This window comes from Pan troglodytes, chromosome 9, assembly GCF_028858775.2.
Source record: "Pan troglodytes isolate AG18354 chromosome 9, NHGRI_mPanTro3-v2.0_pri, whole genome shotgun sequence".
In the NCBI taxonomy this organism is placed as follows: Eukaryota; Metazoa; Chordata; class Mammalia; order Primates; family Hominidae; genus Pan; species Pan troglodytes.
Window position 1 is genome coordinate 73,422,788 of NC_072407.2, and position 24,232 is coordinate 73,447,019.

General features: G+C 48.8%; 1 protein-coding gene and 1 long non-coding RNA gene across 28 annotated transcripts in view; both read left to right on the forward strand.

Annotated features, from left to right (window-relative positions):
• The first annotated feature begins 30 nt into the window (after positions 1 to 30).
• On the forward strand, positions 31 to 3,681 carry LOC134807362 (uncharacterized). The gene is made up of 2 exons (XR_010147607.1): positions 31 to 386; positions 3,197 to 3,681. It is a non-coding gene; the product is annotated as an uncharacterized LOC134807362 (long non-coding RNA).
• Positions 3,682 to 4,599: 918 nt separating this feature from the next.
• Positions 4,600 to 24,232, forward strand: part of NADSYN1 (NAD synthetase 1) — a 95,560-nt gene continuing 75,927 nt past the window's right edge. For 19 of the 27 annotated variants that reach the window (XR_010147602.1, XR_010147598.1, XR_010147594.1 and 16 more), the window contains exons 1-5: positions 4,633 to 4,905; positions 6,639 to 6,699; positions 9,971 to 10,087; positions 15,219 to 15,272; positions 15,840 to 15,929. Coding sequence is in view for 6 of the 27 variants with exons in the window: in XM_063784247.1 (XP_063640317.1) it covers positions 4,821 to 4,905; positions 6,639 to 6,699; positions 9,971 to 10,087; positions 15,219 to 15,272; positions 15,840 to 15,929 (407 nt within the window). In the remaining 21 variants the exon portion in view is untranslated. Of the gene's footprint in view, positions 4,906 to 6,638; positions 6,700 to 9,970; positions 10,088 to 15,218; positions 15,273 to 15,819; positions 15,930 to 18,524; positions 18,550 to 24,232 lie in introns of those variants that run through there. The other 8 variants (XR_010147606.1, XR_010147605.1, XM_063784249.1 and 5 more) reach the window with 6 other exon arrangements.

Below are 24,232 nucleotides of genomic sequence, written 5' to 3' on the forward strand. Positions count from 1 at the left end.
AGCTGACTCCGGGCCCACCGCGCCCGCCACTCGGCAGCGGCCGGACTCGAGATTGACGGCCCAGGCCCCGCCCTGCCGCCCCACCGGCCCGCCCCGGCCCTAGTGGGTGGGCGCAGCCTCTGGCGCTTCTTCGGGATCCCAGCTGACCAGCTGGGGGTGGGGCGTGGCGGAGTGGCCACGTGGGCCGCGCGGAGAACGCGCCAGGCTCATCACCTGGATCATCGTGCCTCAGTTTCCCCCTCGGCAAATGGGGCTTCAGCGGCTCGCGACGCACATTGATGGAGCGTATGTCCAGGCGCCGGTGCACCGCAAGGAGCAAAACAGACACAGTTCTTGGTCCTAGGGCTCACGTCCCGGGGCGAAGAGGATCCTCCATAAACGATCAGGTAAACACATGGGTGTCAGGGAAGGCTCGCCGCTGGGAGACCGCCAAAGTGACCCGAGATGGAGTCTGGGTGGCCTGCTTATTAGGGGGGCACACCTGTGCGAGGACGGGAGGGGAGGGAGCAGCAGGACTGGGCAAAGGGAGAAGCTGAGCCACAGTGCGAGCCGGACGCACGGGCCACGTTGCGAGGGCATGACCTGGGGCGAGGCAGCCCTGGAGGAGGGGGCAGCTGAAGGTGTCTGCTGACCCCACACCCAACAGCTCGGGTAACAGGCCTTACTGGCAGAGCGATCTGGTTGCCACGTCTCTGTGGCCCTCAGAGAGACATCATGTTTTCTTTTTTCCCTGCACCTTTTTGTTTTGAAAAATGTTCAGCATACAAACAAGTTGAACGTAAAGTGAGCACGCAGATTCCTAGGTTCAGCAGGGGTGAGCAGCTGGCCACGTTTCATTTCTCTCCCTCTGTGTTTATATATGTGTATTTTTCTTTTTTCCTCCCCACTCAGCCCCCACCATTAGCTGCAGATACCGTGATACCCCCCTCCCAAATACTTCGGTATCCAACTCCTTAAGAACAAGAACCTCCTATATTACCAAAATACAATGACCACATCAGTTCAATGCTGTTATCTATTTTCCATCTCCAGTTTCCCGCGGTTGTCCCAATAATGCCCTTTACAGCCCTTTTGTTATTGTTGTTTTGTTTTGCTTTGTTAAGACGGGGGTCTCTGTCACACAGGCTGGAGTGTAGTGGCACGATCACAGCTCACTGCAGCCTTGAACTGCTGGGCTCAAGCGATTCTCTTCCCTCACCCTCCTGAGTAGCTGGGACTACAGGAGCACACCACCACACGCTATTTTTTTTTTTTTGGTAGAGATGGGTGGTGGCGGGGGGGGTCTCACTATGTTCCCCAAGCTGGTCTCGAACTCCTGGGCTCAAGCGATCCACCCACTGTGGCCTCCTACAGTGCTGGGACTACGGGTGTGAAGCTCTGCCCTACAGCCCTTTTTTAAACCCCAGGATCTAATCAGGGAGCCACACTGTGCATTCAGGCTATGCACTTTTTTTGGCAGGATAATATACTACATAGAGCATGTTTTATCTTGTTAGAAGGCTGTCAACCTGAAATAACCAAACGGGTCAGAATTTAGCTTAAAGAGAGTTTATTTAAGTGTATAAAGTTTGAGGACAGGCTGCCTGGGAAGCACAGATTTTAAAGAATGGAAATCAGTATTTTGAACTGTAGATGTTTGGGATCATTTATGTAGACAAATTTTAGGGAAGTTTAACAGAATTTTAACATCTTTTTATGCATAAAGTTATAATCTGACCAGTTGAGGTGGTCTTTTTTAGGTGGAAGGTATATTTAACATTTTACACTGAAGATGTAGGAGTCTGGTCTAAGTACGGGATAATAAGAGACAATCTATAATAAAGATCAGTAATTAAAAGGGAAGCAGGCCTGGTCTGTGGTCTCTCCTAGTCATTTATAAAACATGAATGATAAAGAAAAACAGCCTATAATCTAAAAGACAAAATTACAAACATGCTATGTGACCCAGTTTCTAGGACTTAACTTCCCTCTTGACATAATAAATTTATTTATTTTTATTTATTTATTTAAAGACAGGATCTTGCTCTGTTGCCCAAGTTGACCTAATAAATTTCAAGAGTCCTAAAATTTTCTTTTTTAAGACAACATATCACTGTGCTCCATGATTGATAGTGGGGCTCCATGGTTTCTGCCAGAAGTCTCCATTTTTCCTTTTGTTATTAATGAGTAATTGGTGCAGTGATACTTTGAGACTGTAAATATGCTGTTCCCAAATGACCTTTCACCCAGTGAACTAGCATTTAATGAGGACTCTTGCCTGAATCCCTTATTTCTTGGGACAAAGTGTTAATTTTCTAATTTTATCATTCCCTCAACGTTTATTAATAAATTATTTATTAGCAAGCATTCTTCTGTAGGGATTTCCTCTTTGATTTATTTTTTATCAGTATGCCCTAATGGATTTAGCTGACCGAGTTATGATCCTTACTGTATTGTCCTGTATTTAGCTAACGGGAGCCCCTTCAAATTGGCTTCTTTTTTCATATGACATGTACCTACCATCCTTTGAGTACTTACTTATTTTCTGGGACAACCAGATGTTCAAGGATCCTCCCCTTCTCTGCCCAGGCGTGGCATCAGCCATTGTTGGCAGGAGATAATTTGAGCAGATCGTGTGGATTTCAGAAGCATGAAAACTACTGTGAGGATTAAACAAGTTAGCATGTATAACATTCTGGTGCTTTTGTGGAGTTTCCAAATTGTCATGAACAAGCATTACTTTATAGGCTGGAAAAAAAGTGATTCAAAATGTGAAAACCGGTATATGTACATAAGGTAAAAATAAAATACTAAGCCCCCCATTGACCAAAGGGACCTTCTCCTGACCAAGGGGACACCAGAAAAGCCTCAACACTGAATTCCCAGACATGATGGGATGGGAGGTCAGATGCGCCTGGTAATAGCCCCCTGTTTCAGAGTTTGGACACCACAACTGGCCGGCATTCATGTTAAAACAGAGATCGTAAGACTGACAGAACGGACTCTGTGGCAATAAGATACCAAATTATAAACAGGACCCAAAGCCATGCTAGGCGAGGGTAAGTCAGGCAACCCACACTTAGAGAATAAACTATATTCTAAGAGCCACAAGGCTTTCTGTTTCTCTATTAGCCAAACACACACTAGCCTTGGGATAGGGAATATTAAAACAATTGCAGCTCCACTAGGTACCGACTAACTGACTCTGTTTCACCAGCCATAGCAGCTGTGATTGGACAAGAGACTGATTTCAGTGACTTTCTCCTGATAAGAGACCACCGACCAGCTGACCATGCCGACCAGCTGACCATGCCGACCAGCTGACCCGTTAATAGAGAGAGATGATGCACCTGCATGCCTTTGTGTCCTGAAAAGACGTTTTGCCATAAAGGCCCTAATTGTAAGATGTGTAAATGTTAAGTCTCCACCCCAAAGTGAACATGGGTCATATATTACATGCTTTGCTCAATAAGAGGGCATGTGTCAGGACCACCTTCATGAATATTCATAGCTCCTCCTGTTACCTGTTGAATATGTATGTTTAGCCAATCCCTTCAGCATAGCGCTCCTGCCCCAACCCCTCCTCCTTGGACATGCCTGTCTCTGGCCTTGGCTGGAGACAGATTCCCAGCCTCAGACAGATGGCCGCCACCTTGCAGGCTACGACCGTTTACAAGAAATAAAGCCTTCTCTTTTTCCAAATTTGTGAATTGTGTGTTTTTAAACTAACATGAATGACAGAAGGAAGGATGGCCTCTTCAAGCAACGATGGTGAGGCAGTTATTTATATGGGGGAAAAATGGATTCTACCGTGGGTGGACTAAAGAGGAAATGTGAAAAAATAAAAAGTGAGAAACCGCGGGTAGTGAATCGGTGCAAGCGCCCTGGAGAAGAGACTTGGCAATATTTAGTAAAGTCAAACAGCACGAACCCTACTACTCTGCAAAGCTGCTGCAGGAACTGGCGGAACGAGGCCACGAAGGAAACCTTGCCGGAAAGGAAATTGCAGCAGTGCCTGTGTGCGTGCGTCTGTTGGCAAAACGCTGCTAATAACGTCAATGCCCATCCGCTATTGAATAAACCTGCTTTACTGCCACTATGGAATACCAAACTGCAGAAAAATAATTAAAAGAACGTATCTCATATTACAGGGGAAAAAATCAAGTTGCAGAAGCACATTCAAGTGCAGTTCCTGTAGTTTCAGAAAAGGCAAACAGTGCGCTACCTGAGCTACTTACACACGTGGTACAGGAGTGAAAGGGGCAGGAGAAGGTTCCCAAGAATTCAGCGCCATCCGCCCAGGGTGGCGGGATTCCCAGCACGGAGAATCGATTGCTATCGTCTGCTGTCCCGCGGGCACGATGGAGCGCTCCTACCGTACTCTCCACTTTTGGTGTATTTGGAACGTTTCATGCCGTATTAAAATAAAACATGGCTAAGCTGGATGTGGGGTGGCGGCGTGGGATAAAATGGAGGGGTGCTGCAGCTGGGCGGTGAGCCCCCTGCACCTGTGCACCTGAACGGGTTTGCCCGCAAGGGCCGGGGCGGGGCCGGGGCCTGGGACGTGGGTGGAGCCGGGGTGGGGGCGGGGCCCTTCGCGGTGCCGTGAACGCCGAGGCCACCTCGCTGCGCAGGCGCGGTCGTGAGCTCCTCAGACGGGGCGGGGCGATCCGTAGGCAGGGCCTGACGCCGCAGTTCTCCTTGGCCGGAGCCTCAACGGATGGGCGGGGAGGGGGCGGGGCCGGGCAACCCGGAAGGTCCGGCGTCCCAGCCGCCTACCTCGCTGGGACCCTGGTCTTGCTGTCCCCCGCTGGCCTCCTGCCCAAGCGACTGCGGCCAGGATGGGCCGGAAGGTGACCGTGGCCACCTGCGCACTCAACCAGTGGGCCCTGGACTTCGAGGGCAATTTGCAAAGAATTTTAAAGAGTGAGTCTGGGGCGGCGGGGGCACCGGTTTGGGGTGGCGCACGGGCACCGTGGCTGGGCCCAGGCTTGCCCGTGGCGTGCTCACAGCCTTGCCCTGGGAAACTCGCGGCCCTGGGCATGGGATCAGGTGAGATAATGGGCAATGACCCCGCCAGTGGTACGTGCTCAGGTCCTCGTCGGGAAGTGAGTGTTTATAGTTCCCGGGGACGAGCGATATACAAGGCACGGTTAAGAAAAGTCTGGCGGTTTAGGCGGGAGGCCTGGGGATGGACCCGTGTTCTGATATCTCTGGGGTCCCGTGGCTGGGACCGAGCTGCGCATTCTCGGAGATATCTAAGTTGAACAGAATGGCTGCCCACTGGCGGGGATGGTGTGCAGAGACCAGAGATTCATCAATCTCTGCCCCGTGGGCCTTCCTGGTGGGAGAAGGCGTCCCAGAAAGGGAAGTAGAAAAAGACGCCTGTCATCCCAGCATTTTGGGGGGGCCGGAGGGGGTGGAAGTCACCTGAGGTCAGGAGTTCAAGACCAGCCTGGCCAACATGGTGAAACACCGTCTCTACTAAAAATACAAAAATCAGCCGGGCGTGGTGGCCTCGAAGATAGGGTGTGGTTGTTGAAAGGTCACCATCTAATTTTCGTTCATATGGACGCACCGTGGAGGATGAAAAGTTAAACTATTACACCTGCACCTAAATGGGCAAGCCTGCAGGTGTAGTCAGGTTGCAGCTTGTCTTGCACTGGTCTGCTGACTGCAAGAGCCTTTGCCAGGAACAACAGAAACAGAATGTTTCAAGAGATGGCATCTAATCAGTATGTGCCCTGGATTATTATTATGATTATTATTATTTGACATGGACTGTCACTCTGTTGCCCTGGCTGGAGTGCAGTGGTGCCATCTTGGCTCACTGCAGTCTCTGCCTCCTGGGCTCAAGCGATTCTCCTGCCTCAGCCTCCTGAGTAGCTGGGATTACAGGCGTCTGCCACCATCCATGGCCAATTTCTGTATTTTTAGTAGAGACGAGGTTTCACCATGTTGGCCAGGCTGGCCTCGAACTCCTGACCTCAAGTGATCCACCTGCCTTGGCCTCCCAAAGTGCTGGGATTCCAGGCATGAGCCACCGCAGCCAGTGGTTTTTTATTTTTATTTTTTAAATATCAACCTGCTTTCCCCTCATTTGCTCAGAGCAAATCTAGTTGGACTGAAGAAGGCTTGGTGGCCAAAACTAAGTTTCCACTCTGCCAGCCTCTCCTCCCTAGGTGCTTGTTGGAAGCTGCTGCCCAAGACCAGTAAGCCGATGGTGCCTGACAGTGGCACCACTGCTGGATCGTAATCCTCCAAGTCCTTTTTCCTCTAGATGGTGTTGGGCATTTCCTTGTTAATAAACTACCAGGGTCTGACTTCTTCCTCTTCCTCCGCCTCCTCCATGGTGCTAAGGGTCAGACCTGCAAGCCCTCCCTGTTTCTCATTTCCTGCAGATATAAGCAGGTATATGCAAGTATAAGCAGGTGCAGGCGTTCTCATGTGTATACAGGTGTATACAGGTGTATGCTGCCCTCTGCTGCCAGGCTGTCAACAGGAAGCCTGACTGCATCCCGTCTGGGAAGGCACAGAGCATTTTTGTTTGTTGTTTGTTTTTTGTTTTTATCCTACCTACTGCAGCAGGTTGTTTCATCTGTCTTTGAGTGTATAGGTGCTGAAATTGCTCCATTTTCTTTTTCTCTCTGTACTTATAGGTATTGAAATTGCCAAAAACAGAGGAGCAAGATACAGGCTTGGACCAGAGCTGGAAATATGGTGAGAACAGACACAGACACCCTGGGGTCGTCAGCTAGCGATACCAGCATCAGTTTTCCCCAGCTGAGAAGGCAAGGAAGGAGCAGGGACAGTCCTGAGAGCTGTGGACATGCCACACCCGCTGTTGGGCCTGGTTAATGCCATTGAACACCTGAGCAAGGGCAGGCCCAGGGAGGCTGAATAAGTCTAGATTCCCATGTTGAGTAATTAAAAGAACTGACTTTTACCAGATGAAGGCCAATTTCAAAGTTGGGCTGCTTCTGTGTTACCACTGCCCTTTTGCTGTGGTCTGAATGTTTGCGTCCCCACAAAATTCATATGTTGAAACCTAACCCCCAGATGATGGAATTAAGAGATGAGGCCTTTGGCAGTGATTGGGTCATGAGGGCATGAGAGTGGAGCCTTCATGAATGGGATTAGTGCTCTTACAAGAGAGGCCCAAAGGAGCTTGTTGGCCCCTTCTACCATGTGAGGACACAGAGAAGGAGACAACCAGTCCTCACCAGATACCAAATCTGCCAGCACCTTGATCGTGGGCTTCCCAGCCTCCAGAACTGTGAGCAATACATTTCTGCTGTTTATTAATTACCCAGTCCAAGATGTTTTGTTATAGCAGCCTGAAGGACCAAGACATATTCCCAGGTTTTCATTCCGTGATCTCAGAATCTTTCCACAAGCAAGCATAGGTTATCGTTTCTTATATGCCTTTTTGTAAAAATCAGGAAAACTGATTGCTTATTTCCCTTCTTGTCCCTTCAAAAAAAAAAACAAAAAAACAAAAAAACAAAAACAAAAAAAAACAATGAGTAGCCACATTGTAAGTCTCTTGTAAGCAATAGTCCTTTCTCATTTTGGATGTCAGCTGCCATCTGTGCTCTGCTAGTTTCCCGTTGGTCTTTAGGCCTCTGACCCGTTGTGGAATCTGGAAGTTCCTCTTCAGTCTTTGTTCCCTGCCTTAGTGTGTGTTCTTGCTTCTGGACTTAGAGTAAGCAGGAACTGTCTTCTCTTAGGAGGTTTTGTGTGAGTCCGGAGGCATCTTTCTCTAAGTCCTTCCAAGTTTCTTGCCTTCATTAGGTTGATTTCTCTCCTTAGAATACCACCTTCAAATAGGGCTGTTTCTCCCATAATATCCAAGAATGTTTACTTTGTTCTTTAATTTGTCTTCATTTGATTGATTCTTTAAGAAATTCTTCACCTAAGTGCCAAGGGATCTAGGGTTCTGGGCTGTCTGATATCACAAAGCTTCGACCCTCTCCTGGCCCCATGGCCGGATCTTCTCCTGGGCTGGACTCAAGGCCTGATCGTCTCGTGAGCCTGACCTCTCCTGGGCTGGTCCGGGGGCCTGATCCTCGTGTCCTGTCTGCTGCTTGCCCTGGAGGAGCTGCAGTGGTGACAGCCCAGTCCCCCTGGCCTGATGTTGCCCAGATGCTTAGAGTTTACGTCTTCTTTTCTTTCTTCGTCCTAGTCTCTCTCTTCTATAAATGTTACATCCACCTCTCTCTTTCCTCCAAATTTGGACCTGTTTCATTTTAAAAGTGGGAGGATGTCTAACTAAAGGCCCCTGGGATGGAATATTTGCATCCAGCAGGGACAGGGGCCCAGCTGAGCAGGTCTCCACGTAGCTTACAACCTGCTGAGCAGGCTCCTATGAAATATTCCAACAACTTACAGAGAGGAAACCGAGGTAGGAGAGGAGGGACATCACTTCACTGAGCACACCGCCTCTTGTTCTTACTGGTTAGAGGTCCAGCACCTGATACACAGGGAGGGCCCAGTGGCCCTAGAGCAGGCTGACTCATGGACCAGAGACCCTCTCACCTAGAAAAGTCAGCGGTTTCCTTTGAGCTGGTGCTGGAAGCTTTGGAAAGGGAAGGCTACCACCCAAATGGCCCCAGGACCAGCTCCTGCTGCTGACTCGCCGGAGGGGTGAGAGGCCGCTGGTCGCTGGATGCCATGCAGCGGGACGTGTGGTGTTATAATGTTATTTGGTTTCACATGTGGGCCAGGACGCCAACAGGGCATGAAAACCCACGAAACGGATCCGTTGGAGGAGAAAGGACATCTCAGAACTCCATTCCCTACTGGGACATCTCCTGGATGCCTTTTCTATCTGAGAACTGGGCTTTTCCTCTTAGCAGAGCCAAGGCAGAGAGCAATGCTTTCCCAGATACTGAAAGTCACAATTGCTGGTTTTGGGGTTTATGCAGGTGTGTGCGAGGTTTGCTGGGCATTTGAAGTGTGCCTTCCAGGCTGATGTGTAGTAGAAAGGAGAACTTCTTGAAGAGTTATAAGTGTTCTACAGGTACTCTATATTTTATTATGGGAACCCCAATACTAAGAAACCCAGCCTTCGCATTTAATGACACCACAGATTATTGAATTAATTCCTGTGGTTGCCGAAACAGATAGAAACAAACTAGAGTCTTAAAGCAACAGAAATGTATTCTCTCACAGTTCAGGAAGCCGGAAGTCCAAAATCAGGATGGCAGCAGGGTCTGGCTCCCTCCGAAGGCTCTTGGGGAGGGTCCCTCGTGCCTTTCCCAGCTCCTGGTGGTTCCAGGTGCTCCTTGTCTTGTGGCCTCATTGCTCCCATCTCTGCCTCCGTCCTCATGTTGCCTCCTGTTCTCCCTGTCTCTCCTCTCCTTTCTCTTACAAGGACACTTGTCATTGGATTTAGGCCCCCCTGCAAAAGCCAGGGTGATCTCATCTTGGGATACTTAATTTAGTTACATCAGCAGACTCTTCTTCTAAAATAAGGTCACCTTCGCAGGTTTCTAAGGTGGGGTGTGGACGGACCTTTTTGGGGTTCATCATTCAGCAGACTACAAGCATCTGTAGCAAGAAACACAGGGGCAGCTTTGTGGGTGGTTTTTCTGAATGGTTATTAGTGATCTTCTTTGCCAAAGAATGGATTTCTGTGGGTCCAGCTTTGTTTCTTTGAGGTTCTTCTCTTGTAGATCAGTGTCATTTGGGCCACATTAACAGTTACAAGGAAACCCAAGGGCGGGCACTTCCTGATAGAGAGAGAGTTTTTGTAGTAACTTAAAACTCAGAGAGAGGAGCAGGGGCCGTGCTCTTCGCTTTCAGTACGGCACATCTGGCTGCGGCAGTGGGTCTTATGCTGGCTGCTCATTGGAATCACCTGGAAGGCTTTGAGAAAACACCTGAGCCCCGGCCCCCAGACACGTTCAGACTGGACTGGCCCACAGGCCCTGCCCCTCCCCGCTCACCTGAGTTGTTTCTGGAGCTCACCTTCTCACTGTCTCTGCAGCGGCTACGGATGTTGGGATCATTATTACGAGTCGGACACCCTCTTGCACTCGTTTGAAGTCCTAGCGGCCCTTCTGGAGTCTCCCGTCACTCAGGACATCATCTGCGACGTGGGGATGTAAGTGCCAGTGTGAGTGTGGAAGGGTAAACCTGGGACAAAGGCAAGCTCAAGGGCGTGACCCACCCAACCGGCCTCCATCCAGGGTGTGGAACATCCATGTGTCCAGGGATACGAAAGGCCTTATGCTTGAAAAGTGGGTTTTGTTCCTATCTCAGCCCCGTAAGCCACCTCATTTCCCCTGCAAGGAGGGAGCTCCTGAAAGCAGGATGTGTCAGTTCTTCCAGAAAGTCCTGTGCACACATCAGCAGACTCTGCACAAAGGGGAATGCAGCATTCACCCCACCCCGTGCAGAGAGCTTGACTCACATCACAGGGAGCCCTGGGGCTCGTTCCATGTCCACATGTTGCCACACGGTTCCCATGTCCTAGGCTGCATATGTGTAGCTCCACAAGGAAGGCCTCTGCATGCTCCATGCTGGTGTCTGTGCTGTACCCTGCATCGCCGGTCCCTATGGAGGCCTCTGCACACGCTGTGCTGGTGTCTGTGCTGTACCCTGCATAGCCAGTCCCTATGGAGGCCTCTGCATGCTCTGTGCTGGTGTCTGTGCTGTACCCTGCATAGCTGGCCCCTATGGAGGCCTCTGCACGTGCTGTGCTGGTGTCTGTGCTGTACCCTGCATAGCCAGTCCCTATGGAGGCCTCTGCACACGCTGTGCTGGTGTCTGTGCTGTACCCTGCATAGCCAGTCCCTGTGGAGGCCTTTGTGTGTGCTGTGCTGGTGTCTGTGCGGTCCCTGCATAGCCGCCCCTATGGAGGCCTCTGCATGTGCTGTGCTGTGCCCTGCATAGCCGGTCCCTATGGAGGCCTCTGTGTGCGCTGTGCTGGCGTCTGTGCTGTCCCTGTATAGCCAGTCCCCTATGGAGGCCTCTGCTCACGCTGTGCTGGTGTCTGTGCTGTCCCTGCTTAGCCATCCCTATGGAGGCCTCTGTGTGTGCTGTGCTGGTGTCTGTGCTGTCCCTGCATAGCCGGTCCCCTATGGAGGCCTCTGCACGTGCTGTGCTGGTATCTGAGCCCTGCTTTGAATAGCCGGCTCCCTATGGAGGATGCTGTGCTGGAGTCTGCGCTGCACTCTTCATAGGTGGTCCCCTATGGAGGCCTCTGCGTGCGCTCTGCTGGTGTCTGTGCCGCACTCTGCATAGCTGTCCCCTATGGAGGCCTCTGCACACGCTCTGCTGGTGTCTGTGCCACACTCTGCATAGCTGTCCCCATGGAGGCCTCTGCACATGTTCTGCTGGTGTCTGCCGCACTCTGCATAGCCGTCCCCTATGGAGGCCTCTGCACATGTTCTGCTGGTGTCTGCCGCGCTCTGCATTGCTATCCCCTGTCACTGAACCTCGCATCGAGTCCTTTACGTCTCCTTCAGCCCCGCCTCATCCGGCATGGACGTGGCACCTTGGCTCGCTTCTTCCTTGGCATCTGCCTGGCACATATTCTCCTGCCACTCGCGTGCGACCCTCACCGTGACATTTGTGGACTGGGGCCTCTTCTAAGCAGCACATGGATGGGAATTTTAGTGCCCTGTTCACACGGATGATGCTAATTGGTCCTGTGGACTCTCTTAGTTTCCTTTTGCCGCTCTGATGAATTTCCATGGACACAAAACACACAAGCAACACCAGTCTTTTATCTAATGGTTCTGAAGGTCAGAGGTCAAGGGGTCAGGGGTCAGCAGCAAGCCTGGTTCCTTCCGGAGACACTCCAGGAGGATCTGCGTCCCTGCCTTCTCTAGCTTCCCTGGCCTGTGGCCCCTCCCAGCTGTGATGTCACCCCGACCCCCACGTCTGTTGTAGCAGTCCTCCTCTGACCCTCCCTCTTATGGGGAACCTTGCCATTATGCTGGCTGGCCCAGATTGTCCAGAATCATCTCCCATCTCAAGGCCTGTCACCTCATCACCCCTGCAGCGCCTCAGGTAACATAACACAGTCACAGGCTCCAGCAGTTAGGATGGGGACATCTTTGAGGGGCTGAGAGTCAGACGACCACAAGGACTTACTCTAGTCACTTCACCAAGTTTTCTATTCATTAGGTTTTCTTTTTTTTGTTTGTTTTTGTTTTTGTTTGTTTGAGACAGATTCTCACTCTGTTGTCCGGGCTGGAGTGCCATGGTGCCATCCTGGCTCACTGCAGCCTCGACCTCCTGGGCTTGAGTGATCCGTCCATCTCAGCCTCCTGAGTACCCGGGACTACAGGTGCACACCAGTACACCTGGCTAATTTTATTTTTTATTTTTCATAGAGACAGGGTCTCGCTATGTTGCCCAGGCTGGTTCTTTTTGGGTTTTGCCTTTTGTTGGTTCATTTTTGCTCAAACTTTTCCCCTGCTGACTTTGAATTTATCATCCTCTTTTCATTTTTCTACTTTTTACACTTAAATTTGTAACCATCATATTTGAAGGTATTTTTTCTTTTGAAATCTAGCATTTTTCTGGATTGGAGGCTCCATTGAACAAAACAAGAGTTTTATCATAATGTCATTGATAACTTCCATCCTGCATCGTTTCTTCAAACGGTCCTCCAGGAAGAGGGTGCTGAGTTGGGTCCCCGCCCTCTGTGGTTGGTGGTGCACCATCCTTAGTTCTGCTCCACAAGGGTTTGCCTTTATAAGCAAAATAAAGAAACAGAGTGGTGAATAGTTTTTTAAAAACGACTGTCTTATTTATTTGCTTTGCTCACTTACTGAGTTGAACTTTTTTTTGTTTGTTGGTGATTTATAACACTCTTCGATAGTTACCTGGTTTTTTGCCTACAACTGTTTTTGTCTCTTTTATTTTGAGTCCTTTATATGCGAAACATGTCAGTCCATTCCCACGTAAGGTAAAAATCCTTTTCCTGGTGCGTTGTTTGGTGTGTGACTTTGTTTTATGTGTTCAGTGGTAAAATGGTCACGTAGTGAAAGCGCCGCCCTGATCTGCTTTAGTTTGTTTCTGAGTTTGTTCTAGTGGCTTACTCCACTTAGAGATCAGATATTCACGGAGGGCCCGTATTTTATTTAAAACATCTATTTCTCTCACACTCTGGGCACACTTTGTCGAAGTGAGAACAAGTTTGTGTTCGTCAGGCATCTTCCATGGCAAGAACAGGAGAAAGAGAGAGAGGGGCAAGGTGCTACACACTTTTTTATTTATTTTTATTTATTTCTTTTTGAGACAGAGTCTCACTCTGTCGCACAGGCTGGAGTGCAGCGGTGCGATCTCGGCTCACTGCAACCTCTGCCGCCCGGGTTCAAGCGATTCTCCTGCCTCAGCCTCCCAAGTAGCTGGGACTACAGGCATGCACCACCACACCCAGCTAATTTTTGTATTTTTAGTAGAGATGGGGTTTCATCGTATTGGTCAAGCTGGTCTTGAACTCCTGACCTTGTGATCCGCCTGCCTCAGCCTCCCAAAGTGCTGGGATTACAGGCATGAGCCACAGCACCCAGTCGCTACACACTCTTAAAACAACCAGATCTCATGAGAACCCACTCACTCACTGTCAGGAGAACAGCACGGAGGGGACAGTGCCAACCCATTCATAAGAACTCTGCCCCCACCAGGCCCCACCTCCAATGCTGGGGATTACAGTAGGACATGAGATTTGGTGGGGACCTGAATCCAGAACACATCGGAGAGGAATAGAAGCCATGATGGAGTGAGTCGCTTGTGGTGGCCGCAGCCAGGACCGGGGCAGGCAGTGGTGCCCCTGCATGCATCTTGCCCTTTCATCCCCATTTTTGGGAGGAAGAATCAAGGCTGATGTCAACCAGAAATAAAATTCTAAGGCCCTCCCAACCTTTTGAATGAACCGCTTCTCTCAGAGGGGCCCTCCAAGGTTAACCTGAAAGACCGGTTCAGGCCATGACTGGGAGTGGGGGGTGATCGGGGGTCGGACAGGCCTCATTTACCCTCCTCCCTTTTGGAAAAGCTGACCAGCATGAGCATCAACACAGACCTTAAGTCTCATAAGAAACATTTACAGTCTGTTCTCTCTGAAGCCTGCTACTTGGAGGTTTCATTTACATCATAAAACTTTGGTCTCCACAACCCGCTATCATAACCCAGACATTCCTTTCTATTGATAATAACTCTTTCAACCAATTGCCAGTCAGAACTGTTTAAATCCACCTATGGCCTGGAAGCCCGTCCCTGGCCCCCTCGAGTTGGTCCTGCCTTTCCAGTTCGAGCAGTGCCCATCTTGTATGTATTGAGTGACGTCTTCTGTCTCCCTGAAATGTGTACAAGCAGGCTGTGCCCTGACCACCGCAGGCACATGTAGTTAGGACCCCCTCGGGCTGTGTCAGGAGTGCATCCTTCACCTGGGCAAAATAAATGTTCTAAATGGACTGAGACCTGTCTCAGATACTTTTGGGTTCACACCGGTTACTTAGCCAGTGGCAAGGCTGGAATCGGAACTCCACACCATCCACATTTGGTTTTTCTTCCCCTGAAACACTTTTGCTGTCGGATCACACCTCTGGCAGGCGCCTGTGCTTTTCTTCGACACTGTGTCCTCTCAGCGCCCCTATGAGGGTCATCTTCCCCTTGTGCTGCCCTGATCTGGCCCAAGCCTCCTGTCGGGTCACTCTGGTCCCCACTCGAGTGCCCCCAGCCAGGCCGCCCTCTCCTGCTATGGTCCCCTTATCTGCAGGGGGAGATGATAGGGTGTTGGCGAGGTGATGGGAGCGTGAAGCCAAGACCCAGTCCCGAGAAAGGGCCAGCCCAGAGCAGCAAATGGAGGGGTTCCACCTGTCCCAGGTGGTGGGTGGAAATGAGCTCAGGGCGAACAGGTGCTGAAAAGTGGATGCCTCAGGTTAGCATAAGGCAATTTGGAAGGGGAAGGGGAGGAGGCAACAGAGGCTGGAACATTCCAGGAGGAGAGGGAAGAACCCTGTGGTGGAATGAATTTGCCCTTCATTGAGAAGAAGCTCCTCTAGGCTTAGAGTCGGTGCTGCCTGGGTGGCAGAACCATCTTGGCTCCTTTTAGCTTTGATTTGAGGGTGCCACAGAAGAGCCTTGCAGTTCTCCGAAGGGATCGGAGGAAGCTTCGTAGTAAAGTAAAATGCATGATTCCAGAGCTGCAGCCGCTGCCTCCATGTGCTGTGTGTTTCATAACCGGGCAGACACGCATGTACCTCCCCTCTCTCCTGCAGGCCTGTAATGCACCGAAACGTCCGCTACAACTGCAGAGTGATATTCCTCAACAGGTAGGCCCCCTGCCCCCACCCCGGGAGGGTGACTGGGGCCTCTCCCTCGCTCTCAGCCGAGGGCTGCCAGGACCCGTGCTGGTGCCCTGGGGACCCGTTGCTGGGAGGCTGCTTCTGGAAGTGCCCGGGCTTAGTGAGGGCCGATGCACCAGGCAGGTGATCCGGGTGCCTTTGCTTTTCTGGGTCTCAGCCACCACCGAGACAGGCATCATCAGGTATCAGAAGGAGAGAGACGCAGAGGGTGGGGGTGTGGGGACACAGGTCCTTGTGGCCTGGAAGCCAGTCCAGGTGAGCAAGTTCCCTTGGAGCGCCTGGTCACCAGCTGCTGGGGAGGCGCACACCTTCTGGGGCTTAGCTGCTTCATTGTTGACGGTCACGAATGGATGCAGCCATGGGGACCCGAGTCATAGAAAGCGGAAGCCCAGAGAAGGAAAGAGATTTGCTCGGGGCCCCATTCTCAAGCTGACTCTGCATGGCATCACCTCGTCACTTGGTGGCACTGACCACCGCCAGTGGCACGTTCATCTCAGGAGCCCGGTGTGCACAGCCCTGTTCCCCTGTCTGCAGGAAGATCCTGCTCATCAGACCCAAGATGGCCTTGGCCAATGAAGGCAACTACCGCGAGCTGCGCTGGTTCACCCCGTGGTCGAGGAGTCGGTGAGTCGGGTGCCTGACCACTCCTGGGATGTGCGTTAAGCACCTCCGCTGTGTGTAGCCTTGGGTCCTGATCATGGGAGTGTTACCGGTGGAGGGTGTCCAGGTTTTTGACATTTTGAACAAAGAATGGGACAAAAAGCACAAAGAAAGCCAAAAAAGAATGAAGCAACCAAAGGAGAGAGTGATTGAAAATGAAAGCCCCCTCCACAGGGTGGGAGCAGCCCCGGCAGGGGCTCAGGGCGCGGTTACACAATGTCCCGGGGTTTAAATATCCTCTAGAGGCTTCCCATCGGTTACTTGGTGTGAGCCCCATGTAAATGAAGAGGCTGAAGTGGAGTTACAAAGTTATTTACTTGGTGTACACACTATGCAAATAAAAAGGGTGTTTCCTGTCTGAAGTAGTTACAAAGTTATTTACTTGGTCTTAGAAAGCTGGGGTTTTGGGCCGGGCGTGGTGGCTCACGCCTGTAATCCCAGCACTTTGGGAGGCCGAGGCGGGCGGATCACGATGTCAGGAGATCGAGACCATCCTGGCTAACACGGTGAAACCCCATCTCTACTAAAAATACAAAAAATTAGCTGGGCGTGGTGGTGGGCACCTGTAGTCCCAGCTACTCGGGAGGCTGAGGCAGGAGAATGGCATGAACCCAGGAGGCAGAGCTTGCAGTGAGCCGAGATTGCGCCACTGCACTCCAGCCTGAGCAACAGAGCGAGACTCTGTCTCAAAAAAAAAAAAAAAAAAAAAGAGCAGGGTTTTTCTGTTTGATTTAGTTCTAGGAAGTGCTTAGGTTCCCTGCCCCCAGACCCTATTCTACCTCAGCAGTGTCACAGATATCGACTAGCTGGGGCCAATGGTGCAGGCAGTAAAGGAATTTACCAAGACAGTTGTAGGTAAAGAGAGGCAGATTTATTAGAGAAGGTATGAAAGTATGTTACAATATTGCAACAGGCAGCACAGCAGAGAAGGGGCTGTCTGCAGAGAGGCAGGGGCTGGAGGGAAGTTTTATAGCATTGTGCTGGAGGGGGCTACATTGGGGATGAGGTAGAACTGCGGGGGCCACTGCGGAAGGAGGTCATTGTGCCTGTGTAGGTCATTGTGCCCTCAGAACAACTGTTCATTGTTCTCCACATCTGGGGCCCCATACTCATTGCTTCCTTATCTGATCAGGCCTCTGCAAGTAGAAGATGCACAGAAACATGGACTAGGGTCTCCATCCCCTGGTGCCAGTCCCTTATATGCCTGATTTGATGCTGCTGATTAAATTGTAGCCACGTTCAGCACAGATCACATGGAACTCTCAGTCATCAATCAGGGATATCAGTCATGTTAGGTGAAGTGCCACTTACATCTCGAATGATACTGAATTTCACATCTTCACCCGGTTGACATTTGGGTCATTCTTTGTCATGGGGCGTCGGCCATGTGCATCCTCAGGCATTTACTGGCATAGCTGGTCTCCCCACAGATGCTCCCAGTTGTGACAACCAAAAATGTCCCCAGACATTACCAGATGTCCCCTGGGGGGCAAAATTGCCCCGGTTGAGAAATTCTACTCTCCATTTTTATTACAGTTATTTCTGTTTTTTATTGTTGTTATTGTAAATGGACTCTTTAATATTATATTTTTAAGTGGTTAATTTTTTATATAGGAAAACTTGATTTTTATGTTGCTTTTGTAATTGACTACCTCATTAAATTCTCCTATTGTGTCTGTTGGTTAGTCTGTTGATTTTTGTAGTTTTTCTTTTAAGTTGAACTTATATAATATACAATGAATTTTCCTTTTCCTTTCCAGTATTTGCACCTCTTGGTTCATTTTCTTAACTTTTGTTGGCCAGCATTTCTAGAACAATGTTCTAGATCATTTCTGGAGCAAAATTCTTTGCTAATGGGCAATTTTGTCTTTTTCCTGACTTTCCTTGGAAAGCTCTTCATGTTTCTGCATTTGATTTGGGGCTTATATCTATCTCTAGCTAGTCTTACTTCAGGTTTTTAAAAATTGAGAATGGATGTCGAGTTTATCCCATGTCTTTTTAGCATATGTTGAGGTAAAGATAAAGTAAATCTTTGCTTTCTAATGTCTCCAGAAAAAAAAAGCACCATCTTTTGATCTCCTAGGCTGAGCACCTACACTCAGCCACTTGGACTTTCACTTAACATGCCCCCATCCTCAGCCTCTAGACCTCAAGACCACCCCTTTCCCTGTCCCCTGTCTCCCGGGCCTAGTGTTCGGGTGCCCAGGGTCTGTCTGGTGCACTCTGGTCCCCAGTGGGATGATGTGCTGGGCCTGGGAGGTGGTCCAGGTATCGTTTGCTTCTGGCTCTGCCTCACCCCGCCCTCTAGAGCCTGGTGCTGCCAGACACGGGCTGCAAGATCTCCGTAGGCGGATGGCTTTGCTTCTCATGGCCACTCTCTTCTGCAGGCTCCAAGGCTGTAATTTCACCCTCTCTGCCAGCAGAGGTGGAGAGATGTCTGTTGCTGCTCCCTCGCGGTTCACTTTCTGTCTTGCAGGTGGAATCGTTGCCTGCTCTTGTCTGCCACTCACTCCTTTGCTGCTTTGCCGTTTCTGACTCCAGGGCAGTTCCAGAACCGGAATGACCCTCATAACTGAAGCCATTAGTATGTCGGATACAATATGTATGCATTTATGTCTCATTTTCAAATGTGCACCACTGAGCTGGCAGGAAAGTACAGAATACATTGAGCCTAAAAACAGTGAAACTGGAGACCCTGGGACCCTGGGCGCAAAGCTGGCTTTTGCCCCAAGGGTTTCCTACGCCTGGAGACCTTGAGTTTTATTGTTGATAACTTCATGGAACTGGAGGTGGGGGGGTGGGCAGGAGATCCAATAGGAGACACCTCTGAATGCTGTAGCTACAGATGGCTCACACTAAAACCGTGACTGAGACATAAGTCCACTGCACAGAGAGGGAAGGCTGAACACATGCCTCCCTCAATCTGGTGCTTGGTGGAGGGGGAGAGATGTTGCCTAGAAATTGACAGCCTTTGTGCTGGAAACCTCCCTACCTGTGTAGTATAAGACTCAGGAGAATAAGTTAATTCCATGTGGACCCAAGATGAGTTCAGGAAGTGTCCAGTCTCCAGGCAATAGACCTTCCAGAAGTTACTGTAGCACCCGCAGGCGCTGGGCACAGGCAAACAGACATCTCTCTGGAGAAATTCACCTTCAATCCAGGCTGCTCCGAATTTCTAGACGTGACATTTAAGGAAAATGAGAAGCTCAGAGTCCAGTCATAAAACATACAAGGAAATAAGGCACAATGAGTCAGAACCAGCAAAAAAAATACAGTAGACGCAGATGTGAAAGCTCAACACAGAATAGAAGATAAGTGTTCCTAATACACTGAAGTAAATCGATGAGAAGCTCAAAAGGTAAGAAGCAGCCAATCAGAATTAGAAAAAGAGCCAAATAATAATGTGAATGAATAACAAGTAAGTTAAACATAGTTGAATAGAGAGGTATGGAACTGAAAGATAGACCTCTCCCTGCAATTATCCAGAATTTAAGCCTTAAAGAAAATCTGATGAAAACCTAAGAGACATTAAGAAACATGAGAAAAGGGTGAAAGTGGATAACAAGGGTGGAATTCTTGTCTCAGAAGGAGATAATGGAGGTTATAGAGAAGAGGCGGTATTTGAAAGAAAATGGAAACATCCACAGGATGTTTAAAAGATGCTGTTCTCAGATACACTAACTGCAACAGATCTCAACAGGATAAACAAATAGAAATTCACATCTAGAAACATTCTTGTGAAACCGCAGAACACTAAAGACACAGAGAAATTCTCAAAAGTAGCCAAAAGGGAAAAAGACAAATTGCCCGCAGAGATTCAGCAGCTAGAGCAACTCCTGCTTCGTAGTGGTGAAGCCTGGAGCCAGGAGACGGTGGCTGGAAAAAATCCGAGGAGGGAGTCACCGGCAGCCAGGAGTGTTAGAATCAGCAAATGCATCCTTTAAGAACAAGGACAAAATCAAGACATTTTTACACAAGCAAAAACAGTTTTTTATCATTAAAAGACTCATTAGTGGAAATTCTGAACATGTACGTTAGGCAGAAGGAAAATCATCCTAGCAGAAGCCTCGAAATTTCAAAAGGATTGGTGAAAAAGGATATTGATAAATTTGTGGATACATGTCAACAAATGGGACTGTATGAAACATAATGTCTAGTGTGTAGTAGAAAGTAGGCCAGCCCTAAATCACTGCATAGCTGTGCGTGTAAATTAGGGCAATGCTCCGTAGGAGGGTAAAGATAAAGATACTGATCAATTTTTGACTTTAGTTGAGAGACACAGAAAATTTCTAGGGTAGCCACTAAAAGAAAAGATATAGAACATATGATTGTCAAAATAGCAGGCAGAAGAAAAGAAGACTAAAAAGGAAAAAATGAAATAATTCCAAATAAAGCATAAAAGGAAGTGAGTTCTTTAAAAGTCCAGTAGAAAAAGTAGGACTCAGAGATAGCACATAAGACAGAATAAATCTGTCAGTAGTCACTACAAATAAAAATGGATACAATAATTTGATTAAAAGACAGAGGTCATTATTCTGGATTAAATGAAAATCCAGGAATAGGCTGAAACCATATTGTAATTAACAATACATTTTGGCAAGTTTGCTGGTTGATAAAACCAACCAAAAGCCAGGTTCATTTCATTTACCAGCAACATTCAGTCAGAACATGTAACTTTAAGAAAGATACCATTTATGACAGCAGGAAAAGTGCTTATGGCTAACTATAACCAGAGATGTGTAAGCCCTGTATGGGAAAAAGTGATAAAATTTTATGGGAGGGCATTATTGACTACTGAGCTAAATGGAGATTGCCTGTGTGTGTGAAAAGGAAGGCACAGTGTGAAAAGCATTCATCTCCCCTAAGTTGATCTGTGGATTCAGTGTAGTTTCCATAAGAATCTGAACAGGAAATTCAATAAACTGACTCCAATATTTCCATGGAAGAGCAAAAGGCCACGAATAGCTAAGATACTCATGAAGACCAAAAGGAAGGCCAGGTGTGGTGGCTCATGCCTGTAATCCCAGCACTTTGGGAGGCCAAAGTGGTCAGAAGTTCAGGATTCGAGACCAGCTCAGAAGTTCGAGACCAGCCTGGGCAACATGGTGAAACCCCCTCTCTACCAAAGAAAATACAAAAATCAGCTGGGCTTTGTGGTGTGCAACTGTGGTCCTAGCTGCCAAGACCAGCTTGGATGTGGAGACCCTAATCCCGCGGCACTAGAGGAATTAAAGACACACACAGAGAAATGTAGAGTGTGGAGTGGGAATCAGGGGGCTGACAACCTTCAGAGCTGAGAGCCATGAACAGAGTTTTACCCACATATTTATTGACAGCAAGCCAGTGATAAGCATTGTTTCTTTAGATTATAGATTAAAACGGGAAACAAAGGGATGGGCTCTGGCTAGTTATCTGCAGCAGGAACATGTCCTTAAGGCACAGATCACTCATGCTATTGTTTGTGGTTCAGGAACGCCTTAAGCGGTTTTCCGCCCTGAGTGGGCCAGGTGTTCGTTGCCCTCATTCTGGGAAGCCAACAACCTTCAGCATGGGCGTCATAGCCATCACGAGCATGTCACAGTGCTGCAGAGATTTTGTTTATAGATCTGGGGGCCTGTTCCCAACACCAGCTACCTGGGATGCTGAAGTGGGAGGATCACTTGAGCCCATGAGGTTGAGCCTGCAGCAAACTGTGATCGTGCCACTACTCTCTAGCCCAGAAGACAGAACAAGAGCCTGTCTCAGAAAAAAAAAAAAAAAAAAAAAAAAAGACGTGTGTTAGTCCATTTTCATGCTGCTGATAAAGACGTACCCAAGACTGGGTAATTTGTAAAGAAAAAGAACTTTAATAAACTCACAGTTCCATGTGGCTGGGGAGGCCTCACAATCACTGCAGAAGGCGAAAGCCATGTCTTACATAGCGGCAGACAAGAGAGAATGAGAGCCAAGCAAAAAGGGAAACCCATTGTAAAAGCATCAGATCTCCTAAGGCTTACTGCCATGAGAACAGTATGGGGGAACCTGCCCCATGATTCAATTATCTCCCACCAGGTCCCTCCCACAACATGTGGGAATTACAGGAGCTATGATTCAAGATGAGATTTGGGTGGGGACACAGCCAGACCATATCAGTGCACCTGGGTGCATGAGTGATCTGTGCCTTAAGGACATGTTCCTGGGTTGAAGTACAAAGATAGGCAAGATTTGATGCGGGGAGCACTTCCAAGGAGAGAGCAGTGCACGCTGGGGGCTCGGAGGTCCAGGCGATGCTCTGCTCCTTCACCTGGGTACTGTGTGCACTGGGCTTATTTTAATATCCTTTAATTACACATGTGTGCCTTGGTACTCTTTTGCATAACATATTTTGCAATAAAATTAATCCATAAAGGAAGTCTGTGGCCAAACAGATTTTAGCATTTCTGCAGGAGCCAGCTTTTCCTGCTTAGGTGCTGTGGGATGTCTCTATTACTCCTGAGGTTCAGTAGCTCCAGCAAATGGCTTGGGGATTCTTATTTTTTATGATACCCTGTAAGGTTTTTTGACTCCACATTCAGGTCTTCTTATTTCAGGAAAGTTTACCTATTTTCTGCTTCCAAAGGCTTTCGTTCTTTTGCTTCTGTTCTGTTCTTCAGGAACCTCGATGGCTGGCAAGTGACATGTCTGTGTCTGCCTGCCTTATCTTTCATCTTCTTTCTAACCATCACTGTCTTCGTTTATTTGTATTTTTTTTCTGGCAGTTTCATTCCCCTGAATTTGTCTTCCCTGCAGTGCTCTTCACAGGGCTCTATCCTGTGCTTTGTTTTCTTATCTGCAAGTATTTTAAGACTTCAAATTCTTTTCTTAGTTGTAAACTTATCTCCTGTCATTTATTTGTGCTTTTGTTGAGAAATTTTATCAGTTGATGTTGTCTTTAGGATTTCAGAGCATAAGTGTGGGGCTCCTGTTCCTTCTTCCCCGTTCGTCTCATGAACGCCTCGGTGTCAGGTGTCACACTGGGCCCTCTGGGACGGTATTCCTTTCATCCCCGTGGAAGAGGTGGCAGGAAGGTGAGGCTGGAGCCCACCAGAAGCAACTGTACATTTTGGTTCACTTAGAGAAAGCTGAGGTTTCTAATCCTCTGGGAGCTGTGCCGAATGATGACAAGAAATGGTCATGTTCAGCATGCCCCTGCTTTAGTAAAGAGTACTTGGCAGGCTCAAGGAGCCATTCCAGGTTCCAGGTCCTCTTAGGAAAACATAACTAAGGCCTGGTCCTTGCCTGCAGAGAGCCATCCTCAAGGTGTGCGCTGGCTGTGGAGCACAGCTGCAGTGAGGAGCAAGGCCGGGTACATGCCTGTCCCGCTGGGTCTTTGTTCCGGTGTCCAGGGCGTCTTTGCATGAGTCGAGGGAAAGGTGCAGATGAAGGGAGAGATGTTTGGACGGTTCCTGCATTTAAAATGCATTTCGGTGCAGCAGCATCGCTGTCAACAGGCTACAGAGGGTGAATGGAGTGCTCAATATGGGATGGCGAGGCAGCCTGCAGTTCTGTAGGATATCTTCATGTCCCCGTTCCCTACGTGAATGAGGGGGAAAGACATCATTGACTCAGTTTCTCAACCTTTAACATTTCTTAAGTAGAGAGAACTACTAAAACCATGCCCAGAAGGCTCCTGGGAATTCTAAGAAAGCAAAAAGGAAACGGAGTTCCTTGCAGATCTGAGTGGTGCATCTCGTAACAGCCTATTGGAAGTCAAATGTGTGAACTGTCTGTTTTGAAGATTCCGCCTCTTGGTGGAGCTTCTTGGGACACCTTGCACTAAAGTTGGTATTAAACCCTCCTCCTGATTTCTCGAATTGAGAGCATCATTTTATTCCAGGGATGATACCGGTTTGTCATTGTGTTTCGGGTTAATGCCACACGATTTTTCTGATTCAGTAACAGCGATCAGGAATTCCACCTGGATTTCTCCATGAGGCAACGTGGCCAGTTCTCAGCAAATCCCCTGTGACACATCTCTCAGTAAAGATGAACATGAGCGTGTGGGGAAACTGAGGCAGCCCGATGCTCGGAGAGCCCAGCCCACCACCATGTCACATAGTCTCCTCAAGCCACCTTCATACTCTTTTCTTTTTACCTGAATGTGATTGTTTATTGCATTGGGGGGAACGCTTGGCAGTTCCTTTGCCAGTTCATCAGTTTGGAGGGTTCAGTTTGAGTTTTGTTTAAATGTAGCCGCCATTCCTCTTTTGTCCTGAGATGCTCATCCTCAGCTCCTCGGTGTTTTCCTC